Source organism: Physeter macrocephalus, chromosome 11 (assembly GCF_002837175.3).
Source record: "Physeter macrocephalus isolate SW-GA chromosome 11, ASM283717v5, whole genome shotgun sequence".
Classification (NCBI taxonomy): domain Eukaryota; kingdom Metazoa; phylum Chordata; class Mammalia; order Artiodactyla; family Physeteridae; genus Physeter; species Physeter macrocephalus.
The window spans coordinates 57,925,487-57,939,020 of NC_041224.1; the positions used below are offsets into that span (position 1 = coordinate 57,925,487).

The window sequence follows — 13,534 nt, forward strand, 5'->3', positions numbered from 1 at the left end:
CGCGGAGCGGCTGGGCCCGTGAGCCATGGCTGCTGAGCCTGGGCGTCCGGAGCCTGTGCTCCGCAACGGGAGAGGCCGCAACAGTGAGAGGCCCGCATACCACACACACAAAAAAAAAACAGCAACAGACTCACAGATATAAAGAACTAGTGGTTATCAGTGGGAAGAAGGAAGGGGGGAGGGGCAGGAGAGAGGTACAGGATTAGGAGGTACAAACTACTATGTACAAACTAGACAAGCTACAAGGATATGTTGTACAGTGCAGGGAATATAGCCAATATTTTATAATAATTATAAATGGAGTATAACCTTTAAAAATTGTGAATCACTGTTATACACCTGAAACTATATAATACTGTAAATCAACTAAACCTCAATAAAAGATTTTTTTTTTAATTTTAAAACATAAATACATACATACATACATACAAGTGAGGAAACTGAGGCTTAGAAAGGTTAAGTACCTTGCCTAGGGTCACATAGCTATTCATTGGCAAGGCAGAGACATGAAGCCAGGTGGCCTGACTCCAGAGTCCATTCTCTGTGATACTCTCCTACCAAATCAATGGAGAAATTTAGTAATAGACTGAATATTTTAGCCCAAAAGAGTCAATCCAAGTAGGGCTTTAAGAGGCTGCTTGGGAAGCTTTAGGTATGTTTCCTGAATAACACAACCAAGACTACTACTGGGTATGCTTAAGCCCTGTCAAAGGTAGGGAGAAAGATGTATGTCATGTATAGTATGGGGCAGGGTCAGGAGACAGAAAACCCTCCATCTAGACAAGAGTTATGAATCACAGTTGGTGACAGTGGAAGGCATTTATCAACAACTGGCTTGAGGAGAAAGTGTGCAGGAGGAAGGCAGGCGTTTCTGGGGGCTGGGGGGCAGGCAAAGGGAAAGGTTTGCAAAGCAAGTAGGATGGGAGTGGGACCTGGAGTGAGGGGGAGGAATTTGAGAAAGAGCATTCCCAGTGGGAAAGAACATGGTGAGGAGGCAGAGAAGGAAACAGTGCCTGTCCCAAAAGGTGGTCCAGGGCTCAAATGTCCCTAGGGCCAGAGAGGTGATGAAAATGAGTAAGGGGTTATCCAGGAAAGAATAGTAAGGACTGTGTTGAACTGGAGACCCCTGGCCTAGCAAAGGGTCCAGCCACCAACCTCCCAGCTCCAGCTGCTTTCTGCTCAAGGGCGACCTCTACCCAGGCTATGGAGCCTAAGCTGCTTTTTTTTTTTTTTTGGCCACACGTGAAAGCTTGCAGGATCTTAGTTCCCTGATGGACCAGGGATGGAACCCATGCCCCCTGCAGAGGAAGGGTGCAGTCCTAACCACTGGCCCACCAGGGAATTCCCCACACACACTTTTTTTTTAATTTCCAAATTTCTAAAAGACCAGAGGACAAACAAAATCTGTCATCCCACAGGCCACATTCTCGCAGCCTCTGCCCTGAGGAATAAGGAAGGATTCAGTTGGAGAAGTGGCTGAGGGATCCTGGGCCAGTCCTGAATGTTGGGCGGTGCTGGGCAGTCACAGGGGTTTGAGAAAGGAAGTCTCAGGAAAGAGGTGGTCTGGGTGACTGAGAAGCCAAGGGCAGGGAACCAGCAGGGGGTGAGCAGAGGAGAGAGAGGACCAGTGACCTTAGAAGGAGACAATTCAATCTCCTTGCTTTGAGTCAGGAGGCAGCAGGACAGCCCAGTGGACACTTTGCAAACATGCAGATCACAATCTCCTGGGGAGGCAGCCCAAGAATCTGTGTTTACAGAAGTTGCCACAAGTGATTCTTACCACCAGGAAAAGGTGGGGATACTCAGGTTTAGGTGTTAAGCAATGTTGTCCTAGAAGGGCTGGCAGCAGGAAAGAACATCTGAAAAAAATCCTTGTCTAGGAAGATGCCAAAGGCCACAGTTACTAGCTGTGGGTGGAGGTGCTGGAAGGAAATGGCCACACGTGAAAGCTTGCAGGATCTTAGTTCCCTGATGGACCAGGGATGGAACCCATGCCCCCTGCAGAGGAAGGGTGCAGTCCTAACCACTGGCCCACCAGGGAATTCCCCACACACACTTTTTTTTTAATTTCCAAATTTCTAAAAGACCAGAGGACAAACAAAATCTGTCATCCCACAGGCCACATTCTCGCAGCCTCTGCCCTGAGGAATAAGGAAGGATTCAGTTGGAGAAGTGGCTGAGGGATCCTGGGCCAGTCCTGAATGTTGGGCGGTGCTGGGCAGTCACAGGGGTTTGAGAAAGGAAGTCTCAGGAAAGAGGTGGTCTGGGTGACTGAGAAGCCAAGGGCAGGGAACCAGCAGGGGGTGAGCAGAGGAGAGAGAGGACCAGTGACCTTAGAAGGAGACAATTCAATCTCCTTGCTTTGAGTCAGGAGGCAGCAGGACAGCCCAGTGGACACTTTGCAAACATGCAGATCACAATCTCCTGGGGAGGCAGCCCAAGAATCTGTGTTTACAGAAGTTGCCACAAGTGATTCTTACCACCAGGAAAAGGTGGGGATACTCAGGTTTAGGTGTTAAGCAATGTTGTCCTAGAAGGGCTGGCAGCAGGAAAGAACATCTGAAAAAAATCCTTGTCTAGGAAGATGCCAAAGGCCACAGTTACTAGCTGTGGGTGGAGGTGCTGGAAGGAAATGAACCAAAGGTATAGCCAAGGTCACTAGCCTCGGGGACCTGACAAACCGAGTGACACCTGGAAGTGGGGTGGGCAGGATGGGTGGAGGTGGTGGGCCGCTGAGATGAAGGTGGGAAAGATGGACTGCACAGTTAGATACAGGTACACCTTGCTTTGCATAAACCTAAGGTATGAAAATCCAGATTTACTAAAACAGATTGGGGGTGAAAGTCTACAAGAGTCCACTTCATAAAAAGAGTCATCACGGGAACCCTTTAAAGGGGTGGTTCTCTACCCTGACTACACACTGGCATCACCTGGAGCTGGAGGATGTCTGCCACCAGCACATATACTGATTAGCTGATGGTGACAGATGATAATAGAACCTACATCGCTGAGTTGTTAGGAAGGTTAAACAAGTTACGCGTAGTCCTCCTGAGAACAGAAATAAAAAGGTAATCTGAGAGGGACTTCCCTGGTGGCACAGTGGTTAAGAATACTGCCAGTGCAGGGGACACGGGTTCCAGCCCTGGTGCAGGAAGATCTCACATGCCGCGGAGCAACTAAGCCCGCGCGCCACAACTACTGAGCCTGTGCTCTAGAGCCCGTGAGCCACAGCTATTGAGCCCATATGCCACAACTACTGAAGCCCGCACACCTAGAGCCCATGCTCCGCAACAAGAGAAGCCACCGCAATGAGAAGCCCTCGCACCGCAACAAAGAGTAGCCACCGTTTGCCGCAACTAAAAATAAAGCCCGCGCGCAGCAATGAAGACCCAACGCAGCCATAAATAAATAAATAAATAATAAATAAATTTATTTTTTAAAAAAGTTAACCTTTGAGTCAGAGAGACACAGGTTAGATGCTAACTTCTGGGCAGCTTTTCTTTAACTCATGTAACATGTGGCAAAACGAAACCTAAAGTGTGTTTACCTAAGAATGTGCATGCCCCCAAAGGTCGTGCTGGGTCCTGCCTGGTGGGGGGCCTCTCCTCAGAAAGAGGTCATGAAAGCCATGACTAACAGAAAGCCAAGAATCTGCATGGCCTGGGCTAATTTCCCTAACACCGGTGCCCAATAAGGAATACAGCAACAGGGTGGGATGGTAAGAATCTGTTCGTGTTTCTCCAGTGGCCCACAAGAGAAAGAGTGCATTGTCTAAAACTGTCCCCAAAGGGAGCCCCATGTACAGGACAGTCTGTCTCTACTGAGGAGGTGGCTATTTGGGGCTACCCAGATTGCCAATGCTCTCCTAAGGGATTACAGGTATGGGAGGAAGGGTATGCCTCAAACCAAGAGCACTGATACCTATGGGGAGGGATATGAGACAGGGTGAGCTCTATCAGGGGAGCTTATACTTTATCACTTGCTTCTTTTAATAACAAGAATATAATCAAACATTACTTGTGTAATTAAAACGAAATTTTTAAAAGGCATGAATAAATCAAAGAAATTCCAAAGATCCCTTTGTATTTATCCCATATTCATCAAAGTAACCCGATTCTGTTCCAGGAGAAAGAGAACACACTGAGCATTCTAATCCATTTGGATGTTTCTTGGCAAAAATTAATAATGCGCATTGTGAGGCATCATCTCTTGTGAGTTTGGTCCCTCTGACCCCCAATCTCTCCTCCTCTCTCTACTCCTCCTGAACAGATCTCTCTGTCACCCTGCCACCACAAGGATCTTTCAGAAATGCATCCTGGATGTCACCAATGACCTCCCAGCCCAAGGATAAAGTCTACACATCTGGGCAGGACATGCCCAGTCCTGCTTGCTCCGGTTGGCCTCATCTCTTTCTGTTCCCCATGAAAGCCACACTAAAGTACAGACATCCTTCCTGGTGAGGTCCTGGCTTTCTGCCCATCCTGCTACTCCTCCTGGAATACCCCTTTCCTCCTCTCTGCTCCTCGAAATCCTCCATGTCCCTGGGGACTCAGCAGGGCATCATAACCATCCCTGGTTAGTGCTCCCTGATTCCAGCCTACTTCCAAGGCCTGCAGTCCTGCTCTGGGCTTCCATGTTGTATATATAGGGCTTACCCCATAGTATAGCTGAGCAGACCGTTAACCTCTCCTTGAGTCTTTAATTCTGTATTCTCAGCACCTGGCCAACAACAGGAGCTCCATAAATATCCACTGACAAAACTGAAGAAAGTTTCATCCCCAACACTCTGATATAACAAACTCACAAAATTAAATATCTGAATTTGCAGAACAAACCATGGGGTAAGTCAATCTGCTTGCCTCTTTCTCCAACCTCCCACTCCCTGTACCCGAAACCCCTGTGCACTGTGGTCAAGACCTGAGGTGCCCTCAACACATCCCCAGCCTAAGCTGCAATGGACCAGGTAGGGGACAGGAGGCTGGGCCTTTGTCCCTTGACCACCTGGGAGCGACAGCAAAGAGGGTCACCCAATACTGACCACCTCATTGGAGATAATTTTAAACATCTGTTGATTCTAAACATGATAAACATTCTGTTAATGTGGTTCATAACATTAAGAGATTTTCTAATGTTGAACTAATTTTGTATTCCTGGGATAAACCCAACCTATTAATAAGGAATTATTCTTCTTATACATTGCTAGTTTCAGGATCCTAATATTTTATAGAGGATTTCTATATTTATACTCTTGAGTGACATTGGCCTATAATTTTCTTTTCTTGTATCATTCTTATTAGATTTAGTATCAAGATTACACTACCCTATTTTTCAATACGCTGGAAGAATTGTGTAAAACTGGAATTACTTATTCCCTCAGTGATTGGTACAACTCACCAATGAAACTGGGTAGGCCTAGAGTTTTCTCTGAGGGAAAATCTTTGACTACTAATTCAATGTCTTTAATGATTATAGGCTTTTGACTTTGTATTTCTTACAGAATCAATTTTGGCAAGTTATATTTTTCTAGGTAATTTCAAACATTTGGATTACAAAGATAACTAATATCTGGAATGCTGACCCTGAGGTGAACTCTGCAAGACATTAAGTGCCTCCTGAATCATAAGAGAAATAACAGCTCACATGTGTACTGTACATATGTTATAATTTATAAAAGTACTGGCCATACATTACCTCATCTGAAGATAAGGTCCGGGTGGCTTTGGTGACTTATGGTGTCTCATTAGTGCAAAGGGATAGATAACTTCCTATTTAGCAGAACCAGCTGATTCAGATCAACACCCTAAGCCACACTAGGAAATGCTGTGGAGGCCTATGCAACTGTTGAATTCCTCACTTCACCCCTGGGAGTCACTTGGGAGTGTGAAGGTTGTCGGGAGTGTTCTTAGCGCCTGGAAACAAACCTTCCCCAAGGCCAGGCTAGGAATGTTAAGTCCGGGGGCTGGCACCATCACTAACAGGAGTTCCACAGACAACGTGCCCTGAGAAGCAGTGGACAGCACAGGGGAAAAGTACACTCACCAGGGCCTCAAAGTCCTTGCAGTCGTGGCGGGCATAGGATGCGGGGAAGGGCCGCAGTACAGAGTCGCGCTTGTAGCTCTGCAGGGCCGAGGCGAAGAAGCTGCAGCGGAGGTCGGCAGCCAGCACGTCACGGCCCGCCGCCTCCCTGACGGTCGCCCAGCTTGCGGGCTGCATCCCGGGTCGCGGCGCGTTGCCGGGGGAGACGCGCCGGGCGGGGGCTAGGGCCGAGCCTGCAGTCAGCGAGGGGCTGGGTCCGGGGACTACGGGCCGGAGTCCCTAGGACTGGGGTGAGTTAAGCAGAGGGATGAGATGACAGGGGTGAGAACGTGGTGACGAGTGTCTTCTGCGGGGGCCGGGCCGCTCGCCGCCCAGGGAGACGGGCCAGGGAGGAGAGGGATCCGGCCGGGACCGCGCGCGGGTCAGCGGGGGGTTGGGCCTGGGGATAATGGAGCCTGACGGACGGGGGAATCCCAGACCTGGGGGAGGGGCTATGACATGGGGTGAGACGACAATGTACTGACACGTGTCCTCTGAAGAGGCCTGGGGGTGGGGGGGCACCCCCAGCGCGGACCGCGGGCCGAGCCCCCTCCCCACGCCCGGCGATGCTAAGGCGCTGCACGGGCCTTCCTGTCCCGCCTCCGACAGGCGCCGCCGAAGCCCCAGCGTTCGCCTGGCTGCCCTCGGCGCTGCCTGCGTTCCGCCAGCCGTGCGCGTCCACTAGCCGCGCGCCGCGCGCCGCGCGCCGCGCGCCGCCCGCCGGATGGACTCCCGCGCCCCATCGCGCGCCCAGGCCTACCTGCCCTCACGACCGCGGCTGCCGCTCCGCCCAGCCCAGCGAGGGCCCGCCCCTTCCCGCGCCCGTCTCCGCCCCCTCCCCGGTGCAGGGTGTGTCCGCCCGACCGAGTGAGTGTCTCCCAGCTGCCAGGTGTGCGGCCCCGGCTGAGTCGCCCACGCTGCTGCGGGCCATCCTCACTGAAGCCCCGAGTAGAAAATGACCCAGGCCCCCTTTTGACCCACCCTTGGACTTGCCTTTGTACCAACTCCGCGGGCTGAGCCTGCTCGTCTCGCCTGGAGACTTGTTACTACTACCTACTGCCTCCCTCTTGAATCATTTCCCTCCAAGATGGGCCGTGCAGAAGGAGCCATTTAACACCCAGGACAACTGAGTCTCAGACTGCTGGCATGATTGCTCAAGGTTGCACAGCCAGACGGGGTAAATCTGGGATTCTGAAAACTAAAAGACCTTTCCTCTGCCTTTCAGCCTCCAGAATTCTCTCTCTGCATTGCTAAAGTCTCTGGCCTCTCACAAGACATGCCAAGATCCTCCTTTGGGGCCCTGCGTGAAAGGGAGCCTGAGGAGACAAGTAATGGGGGAGGGCAGCGGGGAGATTGACCCAACTCTGCAGGAGGGAAGGGGCAAGACTCCCATGCCCTCTGCCCATTAGAGAAAATCCCACATTTTGGCCTCACGGTCACATGGAAATCTAAGCACAGGTCATCACTAATTCCTACACCAAGAAGCCCCTCAGCACCCTACCCACACCTCCACACTCCAGCATCCTCTGAGGGAGGAAGTTCTCCGCCTTCTGCATCCAGGCTGAGCAGGACCCTGGGCTCAGAGCAGAGGTCCTTGCTGTTGGATTGTATGTATGACTTTGGAAGCAAGAGCAGGACCAGACCCCAGCCACCACAGGGCTTCCCAGGCCGGGGAATGAGTGCTGGCTGCTCCCGGGAGTCTGCATCAAACCTCTGGTTGCTGTGAGGCCTGTACTGCTCCAGAAGCACCAAAAAGTATCTGAGAGCCTTATAGCCTTAGGGCCTCAGAAAAAGCCCTTAGTGCCCCCCAAAGTCCTGGGAGCCTCATGGGACCCAGGAGTTCTAACACGGCTGCTGAAGCTCAGACCCAGAAAGGCAGAGCCTGCAGCAGGGGGGCAGGTGACCTGGAAACCATCCCTCCTTCCTCCTCTTCTTCACTGTGGGCCCTTAGGCAGGGCTGATGCCAAAAGCTCAGCTTCTCTATACACCAGGGCTGAATTGAATCTCGGAGATGGAGTTTTGGGTGAAGTGGAAAAGAATAGCTTTATTGGTTTCCCAGGCAAAGGAGGCCACAACAGGCTAATGCCTTCAAAACCGTGCAACCCCCCTATCAGCTTGTGGACATTCCTCTGATGGGTTGGTGGTGAGGTAAGTAGGAGTGATCTTGGAGAGGCAGCAGTGAGTGGTGGCGTGAAGCCAGATGTTAATTCCCTGCCCAGGAATTGAACCTGGGTAACCTGGATAAAAACCAGGAATCCTAGCTACCACACCCCCTGGCTTTTGCCCCCAGTGAAAAACGCATTTCTCACGGAGGCAAAAACTGTAAAAACAGGTACAATGTTTATTATTAGAGACATAGCACAACAACAAGTGGGAGAGCACACAGAGAAACAGTTTGTTAAGATAGAAGCAAGGCAGAAAGGGGGAAAGTGGCAGGGGTGGTGGGGTGGTGGGGGTGGGATGAATTGGGAGATTGGGACTGACATGTATACACTAATATGTATAAAATAGATAACTAATAACCTGCTGTATAAAAATAAATAAAATTAAATTTAAAAAAAAAAGCAAGGCAGAGATGCACACCCAGAGAGTAAGGGTGTGGGCATCCTCCCTAATGAGGAGGAGTGCAGTAAAGAAGTGGTTAAGTCATTTATATAGGGCAGTTCTTCCAGGTCTTTGATTACCTTTGGCCAATTATCTGGTTTCTGTTTCCACACCTGACCTGCCCTAGGACCCTCCCCAACATGCATGCACAACTTTTTTCCAATATGGATTACAGCCCAGAGGCCTATGGGATGGCCTTAGTATCCCATTATGGGGTGGTGCCCCCTCCTTTTTGACCCCAAGGAGCCTTTCTGCACATGTGCAATGTCTCCCTTGCCCCAAGGATGGGAAATGTATGACCTCTTGATCTTTTAACAGGGTTTAGCCCCTCTCTGTCCCTGCCATAAAAGTGTCCAATGTCTGGTTATTTACCCTATTCCTGTTGCTGCTTTTTATATTGAGGTGCAGATCTCAAAATATAGACAGGAGTCTGGTCATAAATATGTACTCCTGGAGCCTGTTTGTCTCTTGCTTCAGGAAATGTAAACAGGCCGGTGAGGCCTGCAGCTCATCTTCTTCTCACTGCAGGAGGTGTGAATAGGAGACCAGTTATAAATGCCTAGCCTGGAGCCCATCTATCTCTTGCCTCAGAAGTCAGCATCATCAACCCTCAGGTCCAACTGGTCTGGGGTCTGCATGCTTGTGGGCAGCATACCATCCTTAATCGTTAACTTTTCCCACCTGGAGGGGTTTCAGTATCTGCAAAATAGCTCAAAGATATTGTTTTGTGTATCCATTGATGGGGAAACAGGACCTTGCCCCAAGGCTGCTTTTGAATGTTTGTTTCTCCCTGGTCTTGCATCCCCTCCCTTCCCTAATTAACAACTGCTTGAATCTGCCCATTGGAACTCAGGGAAGGTCATGGAGGCTGAATGAAGGCTGTTTCCTGTAATCAAAGAAATGGGGGACACAGAAAGGCTTTGTGCCCAGGAGCCCCACCAGGCCCTGCTCAGTATCAGGGCCACCTCATTGGCCTCAAAGATTGTTTGTTGGATGAATACATGAAATTTGTTTTCACTGAGTATGTTTTCTCATACATGAAATGAGAATCGTGGTGATAATACCCATGTTCTAGGGGATGTGGAAAGGTCTCTGAGGATACCACTCTCAGGGTCTGGGAGCTCTTGAGAGCAAGCTGGGTTATCTAGTTCCATGTCACTGTGGTTCTTGTTTTTATTTTTTAAAAGCAACTTTTTTGAGATATAATCCACAGCCCAAACAATTTAAAGTGTAAAACTTAATAGTTTTTAGTATATTCACAGATATGTGCAACCATCACTGCAGTGAATTTAAAAACACGTTCATCACATCAAAAAGAAACCCTATATACTTAGGCTATCACCACCCTATACTCCCATCTACCCCAGCCCTAAGCAACCATTAATCTGCTTTCTGTCTCTTTAGATTTGCCTATTCTGGACACTTCATATAAATGGAATCATATAACATGTGGTGTTTTGTGACTTGTTCTTTCACTTAGTATAATGTTTTTGTTTTCAAGGTGCATCCATGTTTTAGCATGTATCAGTACTTCATTCCTTTTTAGGGCTGAATAGTGTTCCATTATGTAGCTATACCACCTTTTGTTTATCCATTCATTAGTGAATGGTCATTTGGATTGCTTCTACCTTTTGGCTCTTATGAGTAAGAAATGAGGTATTATTCTCCTGCTGCTTTCAAGATTCACTCCTTGTCTTTGGCTTTAGGCATTTTTACTATGCTGTGTCTGTTTGTGGAACTTGTTGAATGTATTTTATTTGGAGTTCATTGGATTCCTGGATGTGAAAATTATTGTTTTGCTATAATCAAGGACGTTTTCAGCTATTATTTCTTCAAATATTTTTTCTGTTCCTTTCTCTCTTCTCTTCTTCTGGTACTACCATTTCACATATGTTGATGTGTTTAACGGTGTCTGACATTTCTCTGAGGCTCTGTTAATTTTTCTTCATTGTTTTCCTCTCTGTTCTTTGGATTACATAATCTCTATCAATCTATCTTCAAATTATCTGGTTCTGGGACTTCCCTGGTGGCACAGCGGTTAAGGATCCACCTACCAATGCAGGGGAGACGGGTTCAAGCCCTGGTCCGGAAAGATCCCACATGCCACGGAGCAACTAAACCCATGTGCCACAACTACTGAGCCTACGCTCTAGAGCCCGCAAGCCACAACTACTGAGCCCGCGTGCCACAACTACTGAAGCCCACGCGCCTAGAGCCCGTGCTCCTCAACAAGAGAAGCCACCACAATGAAAAGCCTGCACAACCGCAATGAAGAGTAGTCCCCGCTTGCCACAACTAGAGAAAGCCCGCATGCAGCAACGAAGACCCAACAAGGCCAAACATAAATAAATAAAATAAATAAAATTATTTTTTTAAAAAATTCGCTGGTTCTTTCTTTTGTCAATTTACATCTACTGCTGAGCCCTCTAGCGAATTTATTTATTATTTTTGGCTGTGTTAGGTCTTTGTTGCTGTGTGCGGGCTTTCTCTGGCTACAGAGAGCAGGGGCTACTCTTCGTTGCAGTCCGCAGGCTTCTCACTATGGTGGCTTCTCTTGTTGCAGAGCATGGGCTCTAGGCACACGGGCTTCAATAGTTGCAGTACACAGGCTCAGTAGTTGTGGCACGTGGGCTCAGTAGTTGTGGTGTACAGGCTCAGTAGTTGTGGCTCATAGGCTCTAGAGCTCAGGCTCAGTAGTTGTGGCACATGGGCTTAGTTGCTCCACGGCATGTGGGATCTTCCCGGACCAGGGCTCAAACCCGTGTCCCCTGCATTGGCAGGCAGATTCTTAACCACTGTGCCACCAGGGAAGTCCCCTCCAGTGAATTTTTCATTTCAATTATTGTACTTTTCAACTCCAGCATTTCCATTTGTTTCTTTTTAAATAATTTGTATCTTATTTCTATCAATAAGATATTCTCTACTTGATATAACATTGTCCTGATTCCTTCCTTTACTTCTTTAATCACTTCCTTAAATTCCTTGAACATATTTATAAAGGCTACTTTGAAGGCTTTGCCTGTTAAACCAACATCTGGTTGCTTTCACAGGCAGTTTTTGTTGACTTTTTTTTTTTCCCAGTGTATGGGTCACACTTTCCTCTATCTTTGCATGTCTCACAATTTTTTGCTGCAATCTCAAATCAAGGTTGTCACCTGTGCTTCTGACCAACTGGCTATAAATAAGAGGTTCCCAGGTCCCCCTCCTTGGATTTGATTAATTTTCTTCAGTGGCTCACAGAATTCAGAAAAAAAGTTAACTAACTGTCTAAAAAGATAGAACGCAGGAATAGCCAGATGAAAGAGATGACAGGGCAAGTATGTGGGAAGAGGCACAGAACTTCCATGCTCTTTCTGGGCACACCATTCTCCTTGCATCAACACATATTCACCAACCCCAAAGCTCTCTCGACCCCACCCTTTTTGGATTTTTATGGAGGCCTTATTACTTAGGCATGGTTGATTAAATCATTGGCCACTGGTGATTTATTCAACCTCCATCCCCTCTCCCCTCTCTGGAGGAGATTAATGTCATCATATCAACAGTGATAAGTCATGTTGATGTATGTACCTTTGAAATGAGATGATGAAAATGATAATATACCTATGTGGTCTTCCTCTCAAAAACACATTACCCCAGTCTAATCATGAGAAAAACATTGGACAAATTCCAACAGAGCGGGGCTTCCCTGGTGGCGCAGTGGTTGAGAGTCCACCTGCTGATGCAGGGGACACAGGTTCGCGCCCTGGTCCGGGAGGATCCCACGTGCCGCAGAGCGGCTGGGCCCGTGAGCCATGGCTGCTGAGCCTGCGCATCCGGAGCCTGTGCTCCGCAACGGGAGAGGCCACAACAGTGAGAGGCCAGCGTACTGAAAAAAAAAAAAAAAAAAAAATTCCAACAGAGGAGGATTCTGTAAAATATCAGTATGCCTCAAAACTGTCAAAGTCATCAAAACAAGGAAAGTCTAAGAAACTCACAGCCCAGAGGAACCTAAGGAGACAACTAAATACAGTGTAGTATCCTGGGTAGGATCCTTTAACAGAAAAAGGACATTAGATTAAAACCAAGGAAATCTGAATGAATTACAGACTATTGATTCATTAATTATAACAAATGTACCATATCAACAATAACATGTTAATGATTGGGGTAACTGGGTGTGGGGTATACAGAAACTCCACATTATCTTCATAATTTTTCTTTAAATTTTTAAAATATGTTCGAAACTTTTCTTAAAAAATTAAGTCTACTTAAAAATCCATTATTGTTAAGTTGAGTTTAGGATATAAATGCAGAGATAATTTATGATGGAAAAATCTATGAATGTAATTTCCCACATTCATATATTAAAAGGGAAGACTTATGATTATCTCAATATCCACCTACACTGCAAGAAGAAAAAAAATGCAATATACTAGGAACAGAATGCTATTAGTTTAATCAAAACAGTTTTTACCAGATACATTTTGAGGCCCAGTACAAAATGAAGATGCAGGACCTTTGCTCAAAAATTATTACGAACTTCATGAAGGGATAGGGCAGACAGCAGAAGCAAGAACTACAATTTTGCAGCCTGTGGAAGGAAAACCACATTTACAGAAAGATAGACAAAATGAAAAGGCAGAGGACTTTGTACCAGATGAAGGAACAAGACAAAACCCCAGAAAAACAATGAAATGAAGTGGAGATAGGCAACCTTCCAGAAAAAGAATTCAGAATAATGATAGTGAAGATGATCCAGGACCTCGGAAAAAAAATAGAGGTAAAGATCGAGAAGATGCAAGAAATGTTTAACAAAGACCTAGAAGAATTAAAGAACAAACACATAGAAGAATTAAAGAACAAACAAACAGAG

General features: G+C 47.4%; 1 protein-coding gene across 9 annotated transcripts in view; it reads right to left on the reverse strand.

Annotated features, from left to right (window-relative positions):
- PARP16 (poly(ADP-ribose) polymerase family member 16) overlaps positions 1–6,838 on the reverse strand; it is a 47,653-nt gene extending 40,815 nt beyond the window's left edge. For 8 of the 9 annotated variants that reach the window (XR_003681829.2, XR_003681828.2, XM_007105146.3 and 5 more), the window contains exon 1: positions 6,040–6,554. Coding sequence is in view for 7 of the 9 variants with exons in the window: in XM_007105146.3 (XP_007105208.1) it covers positions 6,040–6,213 (174 nt within the window). In the remaining 2 variants the exon portion in view is untranslated. Of the gene's footprint in view, positions 1–6,039 lie in introns of all 9 variants that reach the window. The other variant, XM_007105145.2, reaches the window with a different exon arrangement.
- Between the last annotated feature and the right edge of the window lie 6,696 nt (positions 6,839–13,534).